The sequence below is a fragment of the Acartia tonsa genome, chromosome 11 (assembly GCF_053477335.1).
Source record: "Acartia tonsa isolate MP-2025a chromosome 11, ASM5347733v1, whole genome shotgun sequence".
Lineage (NCBI taxonomy): Eukaryota > Metazoa > Arthropoda > Copepoda > Calanoida > Acartiidae > Acartia > Acartia tonsa.
The window spans coordinates 26095034-26120745 of NC_137270.1; the positions used below are offsets into that span (position 1 = coordinate 26095034).

Below are 25712 nucleotides of genomic sequence, written 5' to 3' on the forward strand. Positions count from 1 at the left end.
GTTTCCCCTCTGGTATACTGGATTTTCTTGATTTACCTCACTCAACTTTCTGGCGTGTTGTACAGTGAAAAAACTACCCCCCCCCTTATTTCTGGTTTTCTTCAAAATTAAGGGGGGGGTTAAGTCTTTGCCTTGCTGAGCACTTTTCCTCCTTGCCGTTTTCCAGACATTAAAAAACTACCCCCCCCTTATTTTTGATTTTTGTCAAAACTAAGCGGGGGGGGGGGGGGGGGGGGTTTCGGTGCTCCAGTCTACCACATGCAAGCAAGTACCTATTTTTTTCATGTCTTATTGTGTAAACCATATAATTGTTATATTTAAGATTTAAATAAAGTTAATGTTTAAAATTCATAGTAGTAAAGTTTATCTCTTTTTCCTCTCCTATTTTCAATTACAAAACATAATCATTAAGTTAGTCTAAGCGTTTTTTTTATTTATTTTATCATATTAAACAGTCTATTTTAGCCTCCATTTTTTTCGAAAAAAGTATTTTGTTTGTTATTTGTAAATTTTCTTTTTTAACTGCATTAAAACTGTAAGATACTTTCAAATTACAACATCATAAAGTAAATATTTTACTAAAATAGATCATTTTAATGTTTTTTTCTTTCTTTCAGATAAAAATTAAAGTATAATGGGTTTGTTTGGAAAGCCGTTTCGTGTAAAATCTAATACACAGTTAAAAGGTAAGCATTACCCAGAGAGGGAGGGGACCCAAAGTTTTATATAACGTTTTCTCCCTTGGGGACTAATTGAGTTTTAATCTGTTGGTTCATGGTTCATTGGTATCAACCACTAATTGTAATTTACAGAAGGGGGAATTTTGTTAGGCATCTTTGGGTAGGAGAATCAATTAATCGGCCGTTGTCTTGTCCCTTTAGATCCCTGGTATAACCACAATTTGCAAGCCCTTTTATTATGATTTCTCTATCTATATTACTATAGTGGGGTACAATATCACAACAGGAAGGTTAATTAATCTCTACAAGAAAAGTTAAACTATCATATTGGAAGGGGGTAATTAATAATTATCCCCCTGAAATTTCATATTACTGCCATCGGAATACGTGGATATTTTGAGATGATCTCGCATACCCTGATAAAATATTTCTCCAAGCTGGCTAAAATAATGACCAACATCCTCCTTCCCTTATAACTTTACCCCTATTCTCTTCCCTGAACATGGTGGTACTTATTGACCTATATCTTGGGACTAAATTAGCAACCTAAATTGTCAACAAAAAATACACTGTTACAATTTCCGCGTATTCTATATCTATTGATTTACATATCATAAGAATGAATAGATATCATATTATTTTCAAGTATGGCTTCGAAGCCGATTAATATCCGTTGGATTAGAACTAGTTCTCAGCCATACTAACAATTATGTATAGCATCGTATTACAGACAATTTTCCTTGAATATTAAAATATAAATCTTAACATCAATAGCCCGGGCCTTGTTTTAAAATCCATTTTAATATCCGTGGAAAGCTGTCTATGATACGCAATGCAATAAATAACTATCATCAGGTTCTGACAAGAAAAAGCTAAAGACACAGCTGAAATCCTGTTTCCCAAGTTTAACTGAAGAAGATCTAAATGGTCTTCTTCCAACCAAAGAAGAAGTAATTGCCAGGGAAAGATATTGATATTTTTATCAGGGATCTTAAGGAATAAGACAATTACCGATAAATTGAAGTAAATCCCCAATAGTGATACATAAAATTATCGCTTCTGTAGATTACATTTAAAACGTTTGGATACTCAGCTTGATGAACCAACCAATCAAAATTCATTTAAAAAAAAAAAAAGTTTACAAGCCAAGGAATAAGAAAACGTTATTATGATACTTTGGGGGACTAGTGTAATATACAGCCCATTGTCCTCTCACTGGATATTTTCAGCCTTATAAAAAACGTAGCTGCTCTTTGACAAGGATATGGCAATCTGTGTCAGTTCGAGAATGATTTTAAAAAGGATAAGGATATTCTAGTTTACCGATTTATTTAATAAAACAAGGATGACAACATCCATAAGTAGCGAAGCACAAAAATTATGTATAAGATTTTAAAGATTAGTTGTCAAAAACATGTATATTAGGGAAAAATCACGAAACCTTTTCAATATTTGTTTTTAATTTTTTAATACTTATATATCAGTACTATGACTAACAGACTGACGGTCAAAGTAAATTGGATGATCAAAACAACGGGAAATTTAATTTTGATATTTTTAATTAAAAAATTTTGAAATTGGACCATAAACACCAAAGATATAACCGGAAAAATGAGAAAAATATAAAATAGCCAAAAACCAGCAAAAAGGCAGTCTGACCGCCATTGATGTTTCCTTGAAAAGACAGGAAATTTAATTTTGATATCTATAATTGACAACATTTTGGAAATCGGACCATAAACACCAAAAGTATGGATAAAAATGTGAAAAATACAAAAATAGCCTAAAACCTGCTTAAAGGCAGTCTGACCGTCATTTTTTTATGAAAAGACAGGAAATTTTATTTTGATATCAAAAACTGAAAAAAATTTGGAAATTGGACCATAAACACCAAAGATATGGAGAAAAATGTGAAAAATACAAAAATAGCCTAAAACCTGCTTAAAGGCAGTCTGACCGTCATTTTTTTATGAAAAGACAGGAAATTTTATTTTGATATCAAAAACTGAAAAAAATTTGGAAATTGGACCATAAAAACCAAAGATATGGAGAAAAATGCAGCATGGCCACATTTTTCAGTATACTGAAAATATTCAGAGCTGGATCTTTAAATCATTTTTATAGTGCGCTGAATCGGGGCGATTCAGAGGTGAACCGTAGGTGCGCTGGTGGTTAGCCACAGCGCGCCTATGAAACATGGATTTTTAAAAGATTTTCGGCGCGGTGTTGTTAAATCGCCTGCGCACTCACTAAAATATCGATCCGCGCCAGTACAACTTTATTACTTAAGCAGTGTCAGTAAGGTATTTTATATAAAATGCCGTGTCAGTATGGTAATTTATATAAAACATTAATATATAATTTATTTTAAAAATAACTATAAAAATGTTTTCACGATAGTTTTGCAATAAAATATTAAAGTAATTTAAAAAAATATTTATTTATTAAATAAATCACCCCGATTTAAACCGGCAACGCATTGCATTTATTGCATTTCTCGCCGAATTAGGCAATTTGGAATCATTTGAGACCATGTTATTTTTTTCACAAATTTTTCCCCTTACAAGCAACCCTGCGGGGGGACTTAGTCATTTTTTTCAAATTCTCGTTTATGAAGGTATATCTTAAATACAGTATGCTACTCCCTTAATAAAAATCTCTAACAAAAAAATTTTTGCGCGCTTCGCCCGCATTTTTAATACTAAATATTTAATAAAATTAAATTACCCCCCCCTGGGGGTAAATTTTGGGGGGAGTAAACAAAATTGACCCCTGCCAACAGATTTCAGGGGGGGTAATTACACCCCCCAAGCAAATTTTACCCTCGGGGTAAAAATTTTGAGGGGGGGGGGTAAAATAATTTGCGGCGCGTTTCGCGCGCCATTTTACCCCCCCCCCCAAAAGCGAATTACCCCCACCTTCAAAAAATGTTACACCCCCCAAAATAAAAAGCTTGGACGTCTATGATGGTAATATACATTTTTTTTTTCAATTTCATCTCAAATATAATTTTTTTTAGATATTTGAGATGCTTTTATACAGTATTTTTTCATATATTTTTTTTGTCTATTAATAGAATGAATAATCTAATGTGAGTACTTTGCATGATTATTGAAGGTAATGTTTTTTAGCAGCTCTTAACTCAACTAAAAAGTATTTAAGTTTTGTAGGTAATCATTTAAAATATTTATCAGTCATTTTCTGCTTAATTGGTGCAAGAAAATATAAAACGAGGAATCATATAAAAAAATACTTATTCAGTATTTGTATTTTTTTGTTCAGTATTTCAGTATTTTTTCTTATTTTAGGATTCAGTATTTTCAGTATTTCCTTTTTTTTCTTCAGTATCAGTATTTTTTTGGTTGTGGCCACACTGAAAATGTGAAAAATACAAAAATAGCCTAAAACCTGCTAAAAAGCGGTCCAACTGCCATTGATGTTTTATAGTTAATTGGGCTCCTTAATAATGGGAATGTTGTCAAAAAATTTCAGCCTTTTATCTTTTATAGGAGCCGAGAAAATCACGTTTCCCCCAAACTAAGACAGACGGACATACGGACATGCAGACAGACGGACATTTCAAATTATAGAGTAGCTTCGCTACTAAAAAGTGAAATCCCAGCAACCCAAGAAAAAATTGCATTTTGTGATGTATTGACTTTTTTCTCTCTATTGCATAATGATTCCTATGACAACAAGGTTTAATGTTATGACTGAAGGATCACCTAAAAACGTAAGTATGTCCTAAAACAGAATCATATTTTCTGCATGTTTTTTTTTGTAATTTATATTCTGCTTATTAAGTTCTGTAACTCTATTATAATAATGTTTGTTTGTCCATCCGTCTAGGTAATTTTAGAGCTTCGCTTTATGGATGTTATCATCCTTGTTTTTTAACAATTAAATATTATTGGATTGAGGGTTTGAATTAAAAATCGTCTACACTATCATAATAGAATGACAGAAAGACAAAACACTTAACTTCGCTTCTAAAAATTTAGTGATTTTGAATGGCTTTAAAAAATTCTTATTTGATAAATAAAAATGGTCCGCATGAAATCAATAATCTAATGCAGTAAAGTGTATACCTATGGAGGAGAAAGTATTATTCTATACATCTTTAAAAGGTGAAATTTTTTATCATATTTAAACAAATGTTAAGCGCATCATGTATAGCATCTTATTACAGACATTTTTCCACGGATATTAAAATGAAGATAATAGAATTAAAACCAGTATTAATCTAATATCCGCGGAAAGCTGACTATTTGCTTATAATGAAATACATATCTATCTATCTATCTTATAACTATGATTAACCTGCGATGACTAATGTGGAGTAATATGCAGCGCATCCGCTCATTGTCGGAAAGGTGATAGGTCCAGGTCTCAGCTCAACACTGCGTAAATAACTAAATATGTTAAAAATGGTTCCTTCCACTAATATGTTAAGCGCAGACATAAACAGTTAGAGTAGGTGGAATGCATTGGCCCATAAACAGATATAACTCATTACTATGCACAATTAGGATTTCCTGACAAAGGTTGTTCACTCAAAAGTTTAGTTATCTCAAGGACCTTTCATGCACTTTATTACCCAGATTTGGTTCATTGATATACCAAATAAGATCTTGTGGTGTATCACTATCCAGTCCTTAATAGGTTAATTTTTTTGCAGCATGAATATTAAATTAGGCTTCCAAAGTAAAAATTGATGGGTTGTTCAATTTTGTGAGTTTAGTATTTGCTTTTGAGATTGTTTATATAAAAAAAAACATTATGGTACATTCATTTCCAACAAATAAATACATTATTTTTTTCAGAGACACCATATTCTTCCAGTTAGAGAAAGAAAACAAATTCTTCCCTTCTGTTTATACACTATGGAAATTTCCTAAGGTAAAAATCATATCTATGAATGCATTTATAGTTAGTTTTTGAAGCTTAGCTACTTATTGAATAATTCTTGTCCGTCAATACAGTCTAGTTAAATTCAAAGATTCAAATACTTAATTTTTATTAATTCATCAGATTATGTTAAGATGTTGCCAGTATTAACAACACATAATTCTGTCATGTCTAGGCTATTTTGTTAAGATGTTGCCAGTAATAACAACAGATTCTCTTGTCATGTTTAGACTATTATGTTAAGATGTTGCCAGTATTAACAACAGATTCTCCTGTCATGTCTAGACTATTATGTTAAGATGTTGCCAGTATTAACAACAGATTCTCATGTCATGACTAGACTATTATGTTAAGATGTTGCCAGTATTAACAACACATGCCCCAGTCATGTCTAGACTATTAAGTTAAGATGTTGCCAGTATTAACAACACATGTCCCAGTCATGTCTAGACTATTATATTAAGATGTTGCCAGTATTAACAACACATGCCCCAGTCATGTCTAGACTGTTAAATGGTGCCGACCTCATGCTTCCTGGCGTCATTGTAGATGATTCTAAAGCAATTAAGGTATATAAATTAATATTTCTTTCCTTAAAAAGTAACAGGATCTGTGTCTGTATAACGAAGTATCTCGCTAACCACCGAACCTACATGGTTCTCCTTTATTATGTAGCTTCTCAGGTTCTGGGAAGGTTCATAACTATTTTAGGGGAGGGTATCACCCACCACCCTCATTAGAAAAATCTCCCTTAGAAAAGAAAATCCAAATAATATTTTAGTTAGTCGGCGACACTATGACCCTGATTTTGTATTGGGTCTTTGAAATCAGCTAATAGCGCCGGACATGTAAACACAGCTCAGTCCCTATAGTAACAGACTCTTATAACTATTAAGGCATACTGTGATGGAACACTAGAGAAGGGAGATAGTATAGCCATCAATCTAACAAATAATCTTGCACCTATGGCTGTCGGAAAAGCGTTTAGATCTTCAGAGGTTAGTTTCATGTTTCTTAATAGCAAAGCTTTTTTTTTATTAATTCATCAAGCATTAATGATTGTTTGTCCTACCGTTTTTAGAGCTTGGATGATATCATTCTTGTTAGTTCACATTCTGTACGCATGAGAAAATATTTTTTTCTTTTATTTCGAAGTTCTGAGGGGATTATATATAATATAAACCTATTTACACTGCGAATTTTAAATGAAAAAAAGTTGACCCATAAAATTCCACCTTGAAGTGATACTTTTCTATTAGTTTATAGTCCACTAAGTCGTAAGCAGTAAAAATTAAAATCCATTAAGTCCCTTCTAACGAGATATTGGCAACTTTTTGCACACATTTTCGCAAACGGCAATTATTTCCTTTATTTGGAGTTTTGGTTAATAACATTTTCATAAAAGTTTTCAGTAATAATCATTTAAGATCCATTGTTGAGAAGAAATGACTGAAAAAGTGTGTTTCCATGCAAAATAAGCTTAAAATCTAATGATTTTAAAAATTAGCAATTTAATAGTAAAAAAAAAATATTTTTAACTTTTTGATAGCCAGAATATGTTTAATTTAGTTTTTTTATATAATCTATTCTTTAAAAAAACAGGCATATTCTTTCAGATTTGAAAAAAATTAAAAAAATTAAAAATCGGAATTAATCAAATTTAATCTATAGCCTTTAAAAAATACTTTTGATATTTTTAACCTATATAATCAATAAAATTAATGGAAAATAAAATATTTTTATAAAACAAACTTTTGGAAAAGGTTTAAGATAACTTCATAAAAGTAGCATTTAAGTAGGATATTTTTCTTGTCTTTTAAAAAAATGCAAATTAAACATAGTTAACGACTATTTAATTAGCAAGAATGGTAATAAAATATTTCAATAACTGCTTAAACCTTTTTGTGGCCATGTTATTTACTTAAACAGAAATTCTATTTTGTCAGAATTATAAAAATAATGAAGTATTTTCAAAAAAGCTTGCAAAATAAACGTAATTTTATCAAACTTCCTCAAGGTTTATAGAGGGTATTGTTGTAAAATATTAATTATCAAAATAAAATCTTCAATTTACAACGTTTAAAACACCTAAAAGTAAATTCTAAGCAAAATTAGATTTATTTCCTAGATTTAGAGTAGCTGCGCTACTTAAAAAAACATCTAGTATTAAAACCAATCAGCTGATCAAATTGCTATAGACATCATTTGTTGGGTTGTTATTAACTGAAACATTTATTTTCTTTTTAATTCTAAAACGATGCTTGCCATGCTAAAAACGCTACGCCCCCAGCAATCATTATGGGCACTAGAATTTAATCCCCTCTATTTTTTAATTTAAGTTTTACAAAAAAAAACAAGGACCACATCTGTGCAGCGGATAACGAGTTCCTTTGCTAGAGACAGATATACATACATCCCGTTATTTCCATATAAGGACTAGCGGCTACGTACCCTTAAATCCTCTAGGGACACTTGGGGATAGGAAGGGGAGGGAGGGGGGGGGGGGGGTCGCAACTACACTTAAGATCATAGTTTTTCAAAAATTTTAGAGGGTTATTTTTTGTTAGGAGCAATTTTTATATTGTGGAAATACCCTTTCCCAAAATAGTTATAAACATGACAAGGACTATATAAAGCTTTAATGTAAAGAAAAACCATATCTGTCTCACGGTTGGACCCTCAGATGTGAAAACTTTATTTTAGTGTTTGGCCAAAATGACTTAGCAATTGTATCTGTAAGTACGTCTAATAACACCCTTTGCTATTTTTAAAATCCTAGAAATTTTTTTTGCAAGAAAATTGCATAAATTCGCAACCTTTTTTAGAACCACTACATAACTCGAGTTTTAAAACTTTTTATATAAAATCCTTTTTACAAAAAATATCAATAATTACTTAAAATTAAACCTGAAAGAAAAAAAATCTCATTACACGTGTTAATTTGCATATTTTAGGTCTTTTTTTGAGGAAAGTATAACTTCCACATTTTTGACAATAATTATATTTTTTTAACATTTCAAAGTAAAATATAATAAAACTTAAACGATTTTTCTTGAATTATCAGTTGAAAATTTCATCAAACATGCAATTTAAGTGATGAAAATTTAATAAAATCCCTTTTTGAATGTTTAGAATTACCAATTTTCTACATTTAAAACAAAATGTTAACAAAAGAAGTTGTATCAACTTTTTTGCTTTTTATTTAAGATAGCTAGCCGGTCCTTTCAGTAAGTAGTAGATGTAAAATTTTTTATAGAATTCAGATATGCAATCGGTTTTTTTGTAGACCTCTTATTTTTTAAGTAATTTAAGTTTTTTAAAAAAATAATTAAGTCAGTTTTAAGGTACTAAAACGCAACAAAATAAAAGAAGAAAATTGCCAGTATGAACAAAAATAGTAAGATCTTTAATTTGACACCTTACTTTTAAAATTCTGTTGAGTAATTATTGAATAAATCTATTTTTTTAACCTCGGTTTAATAAAAACTTTAGACCTAAATATTTTCTCAAACAGACATAAAAAACATGGGTTCATATATACCTTTAGAATCAGAAAAATATTACGAATCTATTCTAAGCAAAATTGAAAAAGTTTTATAAAACTATAATAAAAAAAATAAGTTTATTTTAAGAATCATAATTTTCGGCTTTAAAGGGTTAGCTTGAACCAAACCTGAACAAAACCTAAACAAAAGACAATGCAATGTAGCAGATATTTTTTAAACACAAGAAACAATAATGTATTTTTAACTGCATTGTTTTGAAGTTTATAAACAGACTGATGCATATTTGTTCATAATTTTTCATTCTTTACATGTTCTTTAATATCACTATATTTATTGTAGTATCTATTGTATATATTGTATGAACGTTCTCCTTTTTTTCTGGCAATTCTATAGGTTAATTTTATAGATTAAGCTTCCCGATTCGTCAATTTTTGCGATTTGTGATTGGCTAGTTTAGTAGTTACAATTCTTAAAATAACTTTTTTATTTTTTCTATTTTTTATTACAATTTTTTTAAACTTTTTCAATTTTGCTTACAATGGATTCATATTATTTTTCTCATTCTAATGGTATATATGAACCCATATTTTTTATGTCTGTATGAGAAAATATTTAGGTTTAATGTTTTGATTAAACCGAGGTTAAAAAAATAGATTTTTTCAACAATTACTCAACAGAATTTTAAAAGTAAGGTGTCAAATTAAAGATCTTACTATTTTTGTTTATACTGGCTATTTTCTTCTTTTATTTTGTTGCGTTTTAGTACCTTAAAACCGACTTAATTATTTTTTTAAAAAACTTAAATTACTTAAAAAATAAGAGGTCTACAAAAAAAACCGATTGCATATCTGAATTCTATGAAAAATTTTACATCTACTACTTACTGAAAGGACCGGCTAGCTATCTTAAATAAAAAGCAAAAAAGTTGATACAACTTCTTTAAAAACATTTTAACATATAACTTCAAAAATCAATAACATTTTATAAAAAGATGTTTCAAAAAATAAATCATTAAAAGGTATTAAAATGCATTTGAAATTACTTAAAATTAAAACGAGAACATCTTTCTACACTGTATTCTGTGTAATAGAGTTTAAATGACATAATTAGTGAATGAAATATTTCCTAAACTCATTAAGCCTTTTTGTGACTATATTAAAAATAATTTATTTTGTTTCATATTGTTTTTTTATTCAAATATTTGACAAAATTTTCCCTACGTCAATAAAATAAAGTCAGTTTTTTACTGTTTCCAGGTTTTTCTTTATAATTATAACAATTAAATATAATATAAATCTTCATTATCTTTTATTTGAATTATCATACACATTAAAATGTAAAGTATAAGCTAGAATAGCACTTTTTCAACGAATATTTTAATGACATTATATCAAAATAATTCCTCTTAAATATCACACAACATATGATTGGGAAGTATAGGCAATTCTTGGAGGTATAATATTTACAAAAATACCATTAATTCTGTTTTTATCAGAAGTTAAAAAAATTTAACAATTCTAAAACAATGGTTGGCTGTCTAGATATTGAGTACACTAAGACTACAGCTCTGTTCTATTGAAATAACGTTGCAAAAAGAGGGGTTCTGAAAGTAATCTACCTAATTTTTTTTAAAGAACCAACAAGTACTGTCAGTATCTTTTTTCTTGTAATCTAGCAGACAATTAAATCATAACACAATTTTCATGATAAAATATTCAGGTTTCTACTTCACATTTTAAAAAATATACTGATCAATAAAATGTTCTAAATTTTACTTTGTACTAATTGAAAAAATATGTTGTAATTCTTATTTTAAAGTTACATTTTTATCCCTGAAAAAATCATAGACGACTTTTAAAGGCATCTTATCTAAACTTTTTGAAGAAAAACTTAAAAACGTTAATTAAGTATGAAAACTATTTTCTTCAATTTTTCTGAAGTTATTATCGCATTCTATGGGTTTTTTATTATCATTTACTTATATCGAAAGTGCCAAACATTGTACCCTAACTTATTCATTTAATAAAAAACCAACCGTGGTCTAGCAGTTAGCGAGATCCTTTGAGACAAATAGATAAATAGACATCAAGTTACTGTTATATAAGGATAAAAATCAAAGACGCCCAAGCTTTATTTTGGGATTCAAATTAAAAAAAGAGTTATGCGACAGGTTTGTGAGTAAAATGATGCACGGAGTATCAAAATGCAGTTTCACACTAACTTGAAACTATATTGTGGGATCAGAACAAAAATTTTAGTATTATTTTTTTATGAACATTCTTCTTATTAATATTTTTGACAAACTGTATTTGTGATATATTTTTATTCATGAAAGTACCCCCTTGCAAAAATTTCAGAACAAACTAACATGCTAAAATTTATTGGGTTATACTTTGATCATTGTCAAAATAAAACATTTATGACAACAACCATTAGTAGCAAAGCACAAAAAATCTTGTAATGGTCAAATGCACAAAGTGAGAGCAGATGTTAAGTTTTCTTAACAAATACAAATGAGAGGAGAGAATATGTAATATGTCTTTTGAAGCATGACCAACAGACATATTAATATTAAGGACATACAAGCCCTTTTTTAAAAATGTCTTTACCTTATAATTCAAAATTACTTAAAATTTAAGATTTATTAGCCTTTCTAGTTAAAAAATAAAAACATATTACTTTTAAAAGTTATTCAAGTCATTTCATTTTTTTTTTAAACTAAACAAAAATTGCAAAATAACTAAAGTGTAATGAATACTTTTCATGGAAATAATCTTTATATACACATTATATAATTTTGATATGTTTTTGGTATGAATTTTTGTAATATCTATGTACCAGTTGAACATTATTAGCCTCTTTTTTTAACTTCTCTTCTATATTCTACAATGAATGTTGATAGCAAAGCTACTGTATAATTTTGATTGTCCCTTCTTCCTTTAGGGGAAATGTAAACAAATGGGCAACTATTTTAGGTAGCTTTTTATAAAATAGAATTTAAAAAAAATATCTCTAATTCAATTGGTGTTTAATACAATGCACAATTAGAAATTATAATGTATATATTAAACTTTTCAAAATTGTTTAACTTGTTTATCTACCATGATTTTGTGCATAAATGTTAGCTTTATGAAAAACCAATTACTATTTATTGCAGTATTTACGAGAATGGATATTTTCCTTTCCATTCAGCGTATAAAAGATAAAAATACTATATTACCTTCCAAGTTTCTGTAAAATCTTTTTTTTCACGCTTTAAACATCAGATAAACAAATACTCAAACTCATTTATTGTCTTAAAAATATTAGTTAATTTTTAATAATTATTTTCATACTAGAAGTACATTAAATAATGCTTTTTATGGGCGTTGACGATTCCCCTCCCCCTCCCCCCCAGTTTTTTCTTTATCATTTTCTGTGTGAGAAAGATAGAGGGCTAAAACTAAATGACAAATAACTGAGAATTTAAATTTTTTAAAGCCTCCTGTGACCGCAATTTTTGAATTAGATACTTCAAATTTTAAACTTAAGCTTTTGTTAAATGTTCACATAACATATTTAAATTTCACAAAGATCCACCGCCGTTTTCCAGCCGACCGCCGACTGCGGCAGTTGCCAAATACAGCTGTGGCCGCTGATATATTTTTAGATTTCTAATATAAAATATTAATAATTAATAAAAGTATTAATAAAAAATAAAATAAAGGCAGCCGTTAGTAATATTTAAGTAAAAAAGGACCTAAAAACAAAGGTTGTTAAATAAAAGGATGAAGAAAGCGAAAATTTACTTTGACTCACTTATAGTCGGAAATTTATTATCAAACAGGGGACATACACAGAAATTTTAAGACCTCTAGCTCTAATAGTGGCTCAGATAATAGGGGAGGGGGCGTTGAACACCACCCCCTCACCCCCGACCGATAAAGATGCGGCAAGGGGCCCGACTGTTAAGGGTTAAGTAAATTATACAATATGACATTTAGTCAAATTTCAAACAAATATTTTTTCATTAATTCATTTATAAAAATCAATATTATAAATATGAACTCACAAAGAGACGTTGTATGTTATCATAATACATTTAGTCTGCTATGTAAAACAAAACAAATTTTTTTCTTCTTTCATTGCAGGGATGATTCTGGTACAAAAAAAAAACAAAAAAAAATAAATTACTTTTAATTTAATTTGATATTACCGTACAATATTTTTTTATATACATAATTTAAGAAATATATTCATAACATCTTCACCTGTCATAAAGACGACATATAAAATCAACATCCTGATAAGGATATTAAAGTTTATGTTAAAAATTTTCAAATTCATTTTATGCTTAAGAAGGAACGAGAAGGAATTGAATCTCAACATTAACTTGTTATTTTGCTTGTATATTTATCATATTTGTTTACAGTTTATTGGTAAAGTTTGGTAATACTTTATTTCGAGTCTATCATGCAGTGTTTATTTTTAAACTTTTTATTGCTTGTAACTCTTTTTTTATTTATTTACTTTTTTTGCTCGTTATAGTCATACGCAGTCTTGTTTTTTTATCCCACTATTTTTTTCAGGATATGTATATGGCCTTCAAGCATGGTAAAGCTGTAGATGTCCTTCACTGTTTTGGAGATCAGGTTAGAACATTTGATAAATTATTTATTAACTAGCGGCTAAATAATGATAAACCTTCCAGCTCTGGATCTATTAAAGGTTACATTGTTCAGGAGAACCATATTTGTTTAACGGTTAGCGCGATCCTTTGGTGTACACATATAGTCACATAGATTGTTTAAATTGTTAAGCATGGTTGGATGGGGGGTGGGGTAGATATACCACACTTTTCTGGGATCTTGTTGAGTCAAGTATCAACTGTTGGGAATATCAAAGGATGACTCCATGCAAAATTTGAGCCGGATCCGGCCAAAACCGGCCGTGAATTTTATTAAAAACCGGTTTTTTCCGGTTTTTAAGGGGTATCTGTAAATCGATTCAGCTGGAGCAAAACCGGTTGGAGGTACAAAAAAATTTACTTCACATGAAATTTATCCAATGCAATCGCCTACAAAAATGTACTTCATCATCAACTTGATTGGACAACTCTTTCCCCTCCTAAATGTCCATTAAAACCTCGGAAACGGCAAAAATCGCCAAAAATCACGCCTTCGGCGGCGAATAACGGCTAAACGGTCAGCCGGAGGCGAATGAAACATAAATAAAGAAATGTCCGCCTCAAAAAGTTGTTCAATATCAAAGAGATGCTTGAAGTCTCTAAAACGACTCCTCCCCCTCCTTTAAGGGGATAAACTGAAAAAACGTGATTTTCAAAAGTATGCCCACTTCGTGGGTGTGGGGGGCACTGAACCCGTCACCCCAGGGTCACCAAATATAAAGTCTAGGCGGCCCACAATGCTGAATTTTCACCAAGTGAAAGTCTTGTGTCATTATATCTTATGAGAAAAAAGTTATTAATTAATTAAAACTTCAAATTGTGATTTTTTGATGGATTTCTTTGATGAAATGACAGGCTGGTCAATTTTTAGGCCATTTTTTGCGGTTTTTGGGCTGTCACGTCCAAACGGTTTGATATAATCTCACGGGACCTTATGCCCAACCTAAGTCTGGTTATTTGTGAGGTCTAGGAAAAAAAATCAGACTTATGCAAAAGATTATAATTATAATCTTTACACAGAAAAATGGCATGAGGTGAGGGTTTGAGGGGGCAAAATGAGCCAACCAGCGATTTTTGACGGCGCACAGCGACGGTGTGCTTCATCCACTTTTAAGATATGGTAATGGAACCGCCGCTGCCGCCGAAAAACACCTTAAATCATTTGAGACCAACTTATATTAATTTTGAAGAAAAAAGATTTAACTAAGTGTCTTATTAAAATTTTTTTTGTAGCTATGGGAAGCAGGAACAAGGGTTGAGCCTCCAAACTTGGGACCTCCAGAATTACCAGCCTTTGAGGTATGTTATCTCAATCATTATGTTGAAATATGATTATATTTTTCAGTTAGGCTTCGTAACCGATTAATATCCGACGGAATATAACCGGTTCTCAGCCATACTGAAAAATTACATATATATTAAGCATCATATTACATACAGTTTACTAGCCTGGGCTAACAAAACCAGTTTTTATTTAATTTATATTCACGGAAAGCTGTCTACAATGCGATAAATAGCTATTCTCTCCTAATCTTTGTACTGTGTACATCTGCGCATCTATATATTATACAAGGCTTACAACATCCTTAAAATCGAAGCTCTGAAATCAAAAGGAAGGACAAACGAACAATATTTATTGTAGAGTAACTTTGTAAGTCTTGCCATAATTAAACATAAAATTGTGGCAAAATTACGTAAATATGGTACAGTAAATGAATATACACTTAGATTTTAAGTATTTGTTTATAGAGATGCCTCGCCTTTAATTTTTTACCTTATTGTCATGGAAATCATTATTCCAGAATATGATAAGATTTTATAATACATAAAGTTGTTGTTTAAAAGGGAAAAATCATCATGTTTTAATCACATACGGACAATTCTAACATGTTTTAATTAACAAAAATATCTAACCATTGCGAACGGACGGGCTGATGGACAAACAGACCCTAATTATAGAATTGCTTCGCTTTTGAAAAGAATTTAATTTAGGAATACCATGAACCTCATGAAGAGCCTAAAGTTGAAGATGAAGAAGATGGAACTGACGACAAAGCTGTAGAAGCTCTTCAGGTTAGAATTGATTTTCCAGTATGGCTTCGAAACCGATTAATATCCGCTAGATTAGAACCGTTTCTAAGCCACACTGAAAAATACTGTATCGTATTATATCCAGTTTTCTTCGAATATAAAATGCACAATCATAATATTAAAACCAGTTTTACTAGCCCGTGCCTTCGGCATATTGGGGCTGACAAAACTAGTTTTAATCAATTTTATATTCGCGGAAAGCTGATTATTTTTATAATACAATGCGATAGATTACCATTATAAACTAATTAAAGCAATAATCCATACAGCTTAAAAGTTGTTTTCTAGCAGAAAAATTTGAGAAGGGAGGTTACACTGGTACCCAAAGTTTTACATAACAATCATGTTATATATAACATTAACCAAACTTAATCTTAAAAAGCCTTTTAAACTACATACATAAGCAGTAATGTTGTTAACCATCCTTGGAGCTGTATGTATATCAATTATCGTGCATTGTCTTATCCCTTAAGATCCATGGTACGCATAAATAATCGCTCATCATCACAGCCTTGCATCCCTGATCAATGTTCTGAAGGGATAAGACAATGGCCGTTACATTGATATACATCCCCATGATGATACACAAAATTACCCCATTTGATGATTACAATCAATGGTTTGAACACCTAACTTAATGGACCAATCAAAATTTCCAAAAGTCGTCAAAGTTGTTAAGCCACGAATAAGAAAAGTTTTTATAAAACTTTGGGGACTAGTGTAATAAACCTTCCAATGTCCCATCACTCCATGATTCCTGCTGTTATTTCAGGAGAAACTAGATAATGTGCAAATTAATGAAGAAAAAGTTGAAGAGGAAGTTGAAAAAGAGATTGACCCAAGGTAAGAATGAAATAGAGTATGTCTGTCAGTCTGCAAAATGTGAGTTAGATAGTACATCTTTTCAATGTTTAGTTTACCGATGGGTATATAATACGTTGATATTGTGACCAGGGAGTAAGGGAGGGGACAATGGGCAATTAATTCAATATAAGAGTTATCAAAGAAAGTGCATGAAATCCAGTTTAATCCAATAAATTTGTAGGAAATTATAAAGGGATTGTTAATTGAATAATAGATTTCCATAGCGTCATGTAAAGTGAAATCACAACTGGTTTTTGATGAAATATATTGAGGTTTTTTGGTGTGATTTTTATATTAAAAGATTATTAGACCCGGCCAGCTGCTAGCAAGAATATGACTGCCCCTTTTTATTCTGTCTATTTCCCTTGCCCCTTGCCCCCACCTCCCTTCTCTTTTCTCCCCGTCTGCTACATTCCAAACTTACACAACGAGTGTTTATTTCCCTTCCCCCCACTTCCCTTATCCCTTCTCCCCGTCTGCAATATTCAAAACATACATAACGAGTAGCGGCATTCTATGCGCAAGTCCCCAAACTCAGTCAGAAACTGCTTAATTCTTGCACATTCCCTTTAAGCCAGTCCCCAAAGTCTGAGACTCCTAAAAATTGAATATTCGATCCATTGTCCCCTCCCTTACTCCCTGTATTGTGACAGTCCAATTTTTGTCGTCAATTCAGATTGCTCATATAGTCATACTCAGCTTATAGTCATAGGTTTCTCCTTGGTCAGGGGAGGAGGGGGTGTGGTAAAACAATAAGAGGAAGGAATAGGGTTTATTGTTATACTAGCCAGCTAAGAGTATCATTTTATTGTCAATGAAAAACTGGTGTAACATCCAAGTAATTCTATATTAATTTGTTTACAAATTTTGTTACTGTCATTTGTGTTTAGGACTGATGCTGAAAAAATGGACGAATTGTTAACAAATGCTTTCTTGCAAGCTTGGAAAACCTCGGCAAAAAAGATTGATTTTCCCATCCTTACTTCTAACTTTTTCAGGTTTTTATACTTTTCTTGTATCCTTTTATTCAAAGTAGTGAGGTTTTTATTTTCCCTAATCACTGAACCGAATGAGTTCCCTTTTACTGAATAGCTTCACATATGTTCCAGCGTGGTTTGAGGCTATTCTAATGCTATCCTTCTCCTTAATGCTGGTGGCGCAGCTGTAATTTTAACTCTTTGTTATTGATTAATTGATTAGCCATAGTTTCTTAGAGTTTGGACCTTAGTCGTCATAAACTAGGTTGAGTCACTTTTGTATAGCCACTAGGGAAAGCTTAAGCTCAACCTCCAAGCACATTTTGACTTGATCCGCTATCTGTTTGTTATCACTGTTAATGGTACTAAATTAGTACTACTAATAGTACATTGTACATTAATATTTTGTGTGACATAACAGGGATCGAAAGGTATAAGCAGGGTGACCACTGTGTACTATATGTACTTTATGTACTATATAGTCAAAATTTTGTACTATATGGTACTATATGACAAACTAGGTACTATATGTACTATATGAGTTAAAATTTTGGTACTATATGAAATTTTTTTTAATATTATTTTAAAACTTATTACCAACCAAAGTATTATAATATTGTTTGTAATATTACAATGTACTTTCAGTTCTAATAATACTAATATAGAGAGTAGTGATTTGGGTATGTAAAGTAAAATTATAAGCTTTGAAATATGCAATGACTCTTAAAAATCACCTTGATCATATATTTTTTGCTTCAATGATTTTTATTATTTCTTATAAGATATAAAACTCTTTTTGTTCTTCATATTTTTATGATTGCTGAAGCGGCTGAATACATAGACTAAATTTTTAATTAGTGCTTTTCCTGTATATTGCTAGATGACCAAGTTAGGTTAAATAAAGAATGCCCTGCTGGGTTAGGGTAGGGCCTTGGAGGTGTATGTATAGTAGACCGACTCAAAATGCCAAAAAAATTGGCGCACTATTTTAACCCATTTCTTTTATGATATAATGACAATTTACACCAAAACAAGTGTTCTGGTAGCTTTTTTCAGCAATATGTCAATTTGATTTTCATAAAAAAAAAAATTTTTGTTATGGCTTTATACACCTTTCTGAATTTGCTTTGAAGAGTAGGATCTACTGCAGTTCAAGGTAAAATATTGCTGGTAAGCAATATTTCCAAAAATCTATGAATTTAAAAGCTGCAAGCTGCCAAACGGCTGAATGTTCAGATCATATCCGCACACCATTTTAAGCGGCCTACGAAGGCCTACAAATAATCTGGAATAGCCAAGATCCAATTATGCACAGGGAAAGCTTCACTGAAGAAAAAACGCTTAAAATAGGTCTTTTTCGCGCATTTCTCAGCACTGCGAGATAATTATGCATTATTGATTTATGGCTATTCCAGATTATTTGTAGGCCTTCTTATGCCGCTTAAAACAGTGTGCGGGCATGATCTGTACGTTCAGCCGTTTGGCAGCTAGCAGCCTTTAAAATTTATAGATTTTTGGAAATATTGCTTACCAGCAATATTTTACTGTGAACTGCAGTAGATCCGAAGAGTATATTAAAGAATTTAAAAAAATGATTTTTAAAGATTTTTATCATAGAAAGGGCTATCCTCAAAAGACTGACAATTTTGGATGTTTTAGCAAAATCAGCAGATTTTAGTTATTTAAGGATAACTTTTCAAGGGTCAATATTTTTATAAACCATTTTTTGATTCTTAATCTTCTCTTCAAGAAGGTAAATAAAGCCATACTTTGAAAGAAGAAAAAATTTTCTCCTCCAGAGGGAACCCTTCCCTTTTTTATGAAAATCAAAACTGACATATTGCTGAACAAAAGCAACCAGAACACTTTTTTGAGTATCAATAGTCATTATATCATGAAAGGAACTGGTTGGAACAGCACGCCCATTGAATTATAAAAAAAATGGTAATTCTGAGTCGGTGAAATGTATACTGTATAGGTTTAGATCCTCACTGTAAATTTTAAGTAATACCTTTATGTGCGACATCTTTAAAGGGAGTGTGGACATAAAAATTTCTCATCTGATTATCAAATCTTAACATTTTCTAAGCACATTTCACTACACTGATCAACCAAAAACGTCCTATTAACACTCACTGTCTACAAAGGGTTGAAACTCAGAGGTTATTTAAAATAATAATATCCTTTATTATTGTGTTGGACAATAAATAACCCACTTTGGAGAATTAGTTTACACTCTTATCAGACTGTTTATAAATAAATATTGCACCTTTATTATTTACAAATTTTTAATTAAAGGTGGGCCATCTAAAGTTACTTGGATACTAATAAAAGAACCTGTTTCTAGCTTTGTTATTGTATTTGGCATTCCATAAAAATTATTGCTTATTTTATCAATTTCTAAGTAACTATACATTTGGTTTAAAGCAAGGATTGTATTAAAAGTCAGCTTAACTGTTGTGAAAAATAGAGAACTATGTCAAAAGTTTAGTGTTAGCTATAGAAGGAAAAAAGACAAGTAACCGCACATTTATATAGTCCGGAAATTTTTCCCCAATCTTGGACATACTTTGATAATCTGATGAGAAATTTTCTCAATCACAGTCCCTTAAATTACGCAATAAATGCCCATTTTTAGGACTTTTTGAAAAAAAGGTCTTCTAGTGTTCGGTTCTTCCACCAATTAAAAAAATTGTTTAATGCTCCCTCATCATTTCACAAAAACCTTATTATTTCATTGATTTTAAAAAGTTGTTAAGGGGGATTTCCTATCCCCTTTATTTGTTTTTTTTCTCTGCGGCTTTGCCCCACACTGTGCTTAAAACCACCACATGAACAGTACAAATATTCTCTGAAGAGTAGAGCCCAATTGGTTCAGCAATTACTTTTTACTTACAAGAAAAAATTTAGTGGGGGATATCATTTTTTTTTTTTTTGAGGGGGTTAGGATTTACTAACCCCACAAAAATTGCTTAAAACCACTATATGACCAGTATGTATATTCCCTGGAGAGTAGTGCCCCTTCAGTTCAGCAGTTACCAAATTCTTAATCTTTAGACGGACAGACATCAAGCTTCTTTGTATTATAGACTAGCAGCTAAGTACCTAGATTCTAGGACATCCCAGGACATAATTCTGAAAATTAAATAGCCCAAAACCTACATACGACCTCAGTGAAGCTTACCTAAAATTGCTAACCCAATTGTTCAGTAGTTAATGAGATCTTAAGCTTCAGACATAAAACCCTTACTACTTTATTTAATAAGATATATAGGTACTATTTTTTAATATTTGGTACTATATGGTATTACTACATAATTAGTTAAAATTTTGGTACTTTATGGTACTATATTAGTTTAAATTTTGTGTACTATATGGTACTATATGAAAATTTTTATGTACTATAAATGTACTATATATTTGTAAATTTTGAGTGGTCACTCTGTATAAGACAATGACCGATAAATTGATGTACATTGTACATCCCTAATGCTGACACACAAAATTAAACCTTCTGTAGATTACAATAAGCGGTTGAAACGTTTGGACACTCAACTTGATAAACCAACCAATCAAAATTTTAAAAGTGTCTAAAAGTTGTTAAACCAACGAATAAAAACCTTATTATAAAACTTTGGGTACTAGTGTAATAAATACCCTATAGTCCCCTTCTCTCTCTCTCTCTGGGGACACAACAATCCAATTTTCCATTGTTACAATTAATTCAGGCTTCATATGGTACCTGCGTCACCTCCGGGCGTTAATCTGGATCCTAAAAAGTCCAGCTACAAAAAGTTGTCAAAGTTTTTGTGCCAGAAGGAAAAAGCCGGCATCATCAAAGTTAAAGAATTAACCAAAGGTCAGTCATTGTGCTTAGAAAGCTCATCTACTCTATATGTCACGTGTGCCTGTCTGTCTGTCTGTGCTTCCAGTTGTTCCAAGATTCAATTAACAGAGGGGTCTGGGGCTATATGTAACTCTATCCACGGCGTGTGGACCCTGTGCCGACTTTCAATAAGATCTTTGAAAATCAGCCAATAGCGTCGGAAATATAAACAAAGCCAAGTCGCTACAAAAGATCAGAAATTTGCTAGCAGGCAAAAAAGGTCCCTACAACTTAGGCCAGGTAGTTTCTGGGTAAGGTATACAATATACAATTATACAGTTTACTTATTCCTTTATTGTCCGAAGCGTGTTTTTTGGTTCCGATTAGGTTAAAGAGTCTCTAAGCTGAAATGTTCATTGCACTATATCTTAAACTAGCGGCTGCGTCCCTAGCCAATAAACTTTCTACTCTATGAAATAAGATTGAAAACCTAAGCTGTTTTTGTAAAGATTTTATCAACTTTTTTACCTAACATTTTTTCTCATGTTTCATAAAGAAATCGATTTTTCATAGAATAAATATAAATTTCTCGGCTTCGATCAAAGATAGACGTTTTTAGATTTCATTAAATATTGTGCACATATTCCTTTTTTTAGTAGTTGAAATATTACCAGTTTTGGTAAAAGGATTATTATTTGTTTTGTATATGCATATTGTTTTCACAAGAATTTTGCTCATTCTTTGCATGGTAATTTTTTGCCAAATTATTTGCGCATGCGCGTTCATCTTGCAAAACAACGCAGGTCGTAAAAAGTATGGAGTGTTTTCACAAAATAGTAAAAACTCAAATTCTCTAGCCTTTTATATAAAGTAGTAAGCTTTTTTTTCTGTACAGAAGGATCTCGTTAACCGCTGAACTGATATGGTTCTCGTTTACAGTAAATCTTCATATAGGTCCTGAGATGGTTTTAGGCAATTTTTTCCTCAAATAAAGTCTGGATATAGTTTTAGGCTATTTTTCTGCATTTCTATATTCCTCAGAATATAAGATGCTGTGGGCGTAGCCGCTAGTGTATAGATAAATCAAAATCAAATAAATATTGGCTTGAAAAAAAATTTGTCTACAATTTTTTTTGGTTATTTTAAATGAGCAACACTAGTCATCAGTCATGCAAAAAAGTCAAGTCTCAGTTGGGCAAGCAATTTGAAAGCCGATTTTAGTTAAAATACACTTTGAAACCAGGGAGGGAGGTTGGGCTGTTTATTACACTAGTCCTCGAAGTTTTATAATAACGTTTTCTTATTTGAAAACTTTTATTGAATTTTGATAGGTTTATTTATTAAGTTGAGTGTCCAAACTTTACAACCACTTATATAATCTACAAAAGTGATAATTTTGTGTATGTTATTGGGTATGTACAATAACATTACCTAATGTATATATATGACAGTATAATGTCAGTGAATATGGATCATGATGACATACAAAGATACAGAGTTGTTATCCATATATCCATTATTATTTAGGTGTAGAAAGTATAATAGCAGTGAATATGGATCATGATGACATACAAGGACAGAGTTGGTATCCATATATTCATTATTTAGGTGTAGAAAGTATAATGTCAGTGAATATGGATCATGATGACATACAAGGACACAGAGTTGGTATCCATGTATCCATTATTTAGGTGTAGAAAGTATAATGTCAGTGAATATGGATCATGATTACATACAAGGACACAGAGTTGGTATCCATGTATCCATTATTTAGGTGTAGAAAGTATAATGTCAGTGAATATGGATCATGATGACATACAAGGACACAGAGTTGGTAATGGTATCCATGTATCCATTATTTAGGTGTAGAAAGTATAATGTCAGTGAATATGGATCATGATGACATACAAGGACACAGAGTTGTTAAACATCGACAGGAACTTATCTTTGCAATGTATTTATTATTACTTGGTGATTACACCAGATTATATGTGCTCTTATAAAGTGAAACTTGTACCTGTACATTCTTTAGGGCAGGGGAAGTAAACCCATTTTTTATAAAAAATTTCAAAATTGAAAAAAAATCCTAAAAGGTTAACGTCAAAACTTGGATTTATTGAAAGCATCCGACTGTAATTTTAAGTTTAATTCTAATGAAGATATGTATTAATTGCTTGTAGATAGAAGAACCTATGGTAGAAGAAGTAGTATTGCCCTGTGATAAGGTAAAAATTGAAAATTATATTTTTTTCCAAAATAAAAAAACAAGAATGTACTAAAACGTATTTAGTAGCAAAGCTACTCTATAATGTTTTCTGTCCGTCCGTCAGTCTGTAACGCAAAGGGGGAAATTTGATTTTCTCCTCAGATGTCATATAAGATGATATAATTTAATTGCTGCGTGATTGATAGTACCTAAAACTATGACAGGAACTATCACCGTGCAAAGTTTAAAACTATAAGATAATTCTAACATGCCTATATTAACGATAAGAGCTATCCATTACAAACGGACTTATGGACGGACGGACATAACCTAATGATAGAAAAAGATTAATTTTTGAACATTATTTTGTTGCTAGGATTATGAGCCCCCCAAAATTGTGGAGCTACGGACAGTGAATGCTAATGTGAGCAAACTATTTGGTCTGCTGGGTCTACAAAAGGTAAATGGACATAGAATATACGTGAATGTATATTGACAGGAGAAAATTTGGGTTACTAACATGGAGATGATTTATCAGTCAGTTTGTTATTAAAAAAGGAGGGGGGGGGGGGGTGGGTCGACCCTCCACTTTACATTTTAAAAGTAAAAGTATATAAAATAATTATGGGGAGTGGGCGATTTTTCTTGTGAGGGTAGTTATACCCTCTGCAAAATAGTTATGAACCTTACCAGAACCTATAAAAAGCTTTATAGTAAATTAGAGCCATAGCAGTCCAGCGGTTAGCGAGATCTTGACAAAGATAAACGAAGAAACACCCTATTACTTTTATATTGGAAACCAGCGGATATGCCCCAAAAGGCCTCTGATGACACTTGATCTACATTATATGAGTGACAGATCGGTCAAGCTGTTAGCGAGCTTTTATGGCACAGACAGACACACATCCTGATGCTTATATATAATGATTAATTTAGGGTGCAGGACTGACTGGGAGCGAGGTACGTGAACAGCTGGTCAAGTATGTCAAGGAAAACAACCTGCAAGACCAAAATAACAAATCCATGGTAATTATTAGATACTTAATATCAGGGATCCAAAAGTATAAGACAGTGGCCGATGAATTGATGTACATCCCCAATGATGATAAACAAAGTTAACCACTCTGTAGATTAGAATTGGTGGTTAAAAAGTATGGACAAACATCCTAATGAACCAACCAATTAAAAATTTAATAAAAGTCCCCAAAGTTGTTAGCCAACAAATAAGAAAACGTTAATATAAAACTTTGGGGACTAATGTAGTAAACACCCCATTGTCCTCTCTCTCTCTCTCTTATTATTTGACAGGTGCCAAATCTTTAGGTCAATGTCGATGGGGTCATAATTGTTATGTATCGCATCGTATTATTACAGCTTTCCGCGGATATTTAAAAGAAAAATAAGTAGATTAAAACCCGTTTTGTTAGCCCTAAAGAATAGGGCTAACAAAACTGGTATTAATTTTATGTCTTTTGTTTTAATATTCGTGGAAATTTTTTTGTGATATTATGCTATACATGATTTTTAAGAAATGGAATGATTTAATGATTTTTATTTACGTTTTTTTAACGACTTCTATTATCCCATGCGATACATGTGTTTTAATAATAAGTGTGAACCGGTTTTTGTGGAATTAATCAATATGGATTTAAATATTCAGGTAAACTTGGATCCTGTTTTGGCCGGTGTTGTGCTTGGAAAGGGAGAAAACGACGTGGTCTCCATGAAATGGGATGAATTAAATCAAAGAGTTAACAACAAGTAAGCAATAAACATTTTCTTTTACATGCATATATTTGACGGATTCGCAAATAACAAGGTTGACAACATCCTCAAGTAGCGAATCATGACCAACAGACTGGCGAACAAAACAATGTATAGAATTAGAATAGATGCGCATATGTCACAGGAATCTTTACTAAAAATTTCAGCTGTCTATCTTTACTAGCAGCTGAGAAAATTACATTTCCCCCATAGCTCTACGGACT

General features: G+C 31.4%; 1 protein-coding gene across 1 annotated transcript in view; it reads left to right on the plus strand.

Annotated features, from left to right (window-relative positions):
- The first annotated feature begins 610 nt into the window (after nucleotides 1–610).
- Nucleotides 611–25712, plus strand: part of eIF2D (eukaryotic translation initiation factor 2D) — a 31521-nt gene continuing 6419 nt past the window's right edge. Inside the window, exons 1-17 of the mRNA XM_080176995.1 lie at nucleotides 611–686; nucleotides 1536–1638; nucleotides 4754–4807; nucleotides 5504–5579; nucleotides 6053–6157; nucleotides 6485–6586; nucleotides 13663–13725; nucleotides 14994–15059; nucleotides 15753–15833; nucleotides 16624–16694; nucleotides 17606–17713; nucleotides 21421–21551; nucleotides 23382–23453; nucleotides 23697–23743; nucleotides 24101–24184; nucleotides 24661–24750; nucleotides 25385–25485. Coding sequence (XP_080033121.1) covers nucleotides 635–686; nucleotides 1536–1638; nucleotides 4754–4807; nucleotides 5504–5579; nucleotides 6053–6157; nucleotides 6485–6586; nucleotides 13663–13725; nucleotides 14994–15059; nucleotides 15753–15833; nucleotides 16624–16694; nucleotides 17606–17713; nucleotides 21421–21551; nucleotides 23382–23453; nucleotides 23697–23743; nucleotides 24101–24184; nucleotides 24661–24750; nucleotides 25385–25485 — 1406 coding nt within the window. The 5' untranslated portion in view covers nucleotides 611–634. The remainder of the gene's footprint in view (nucleotides 687–1535; nucleotides 1639–4753; nucleotides 4808–5503; nucleotides 5580–6052; nucleotides 6158–6484; nucleotides 6587–13662; nucleotides 13726–14993; nucleotides 15060–15752; nucleotides 15834–16623; nucleotides 16695–17605; nucleotides 17714–21420; nucleotides 21552–23381; nucleotides 23454–23696; nucleotides 23744–24100; nucleotides 24185–24660; nucleotides 24751–25384; nucleotides 25486–25712) is intronic.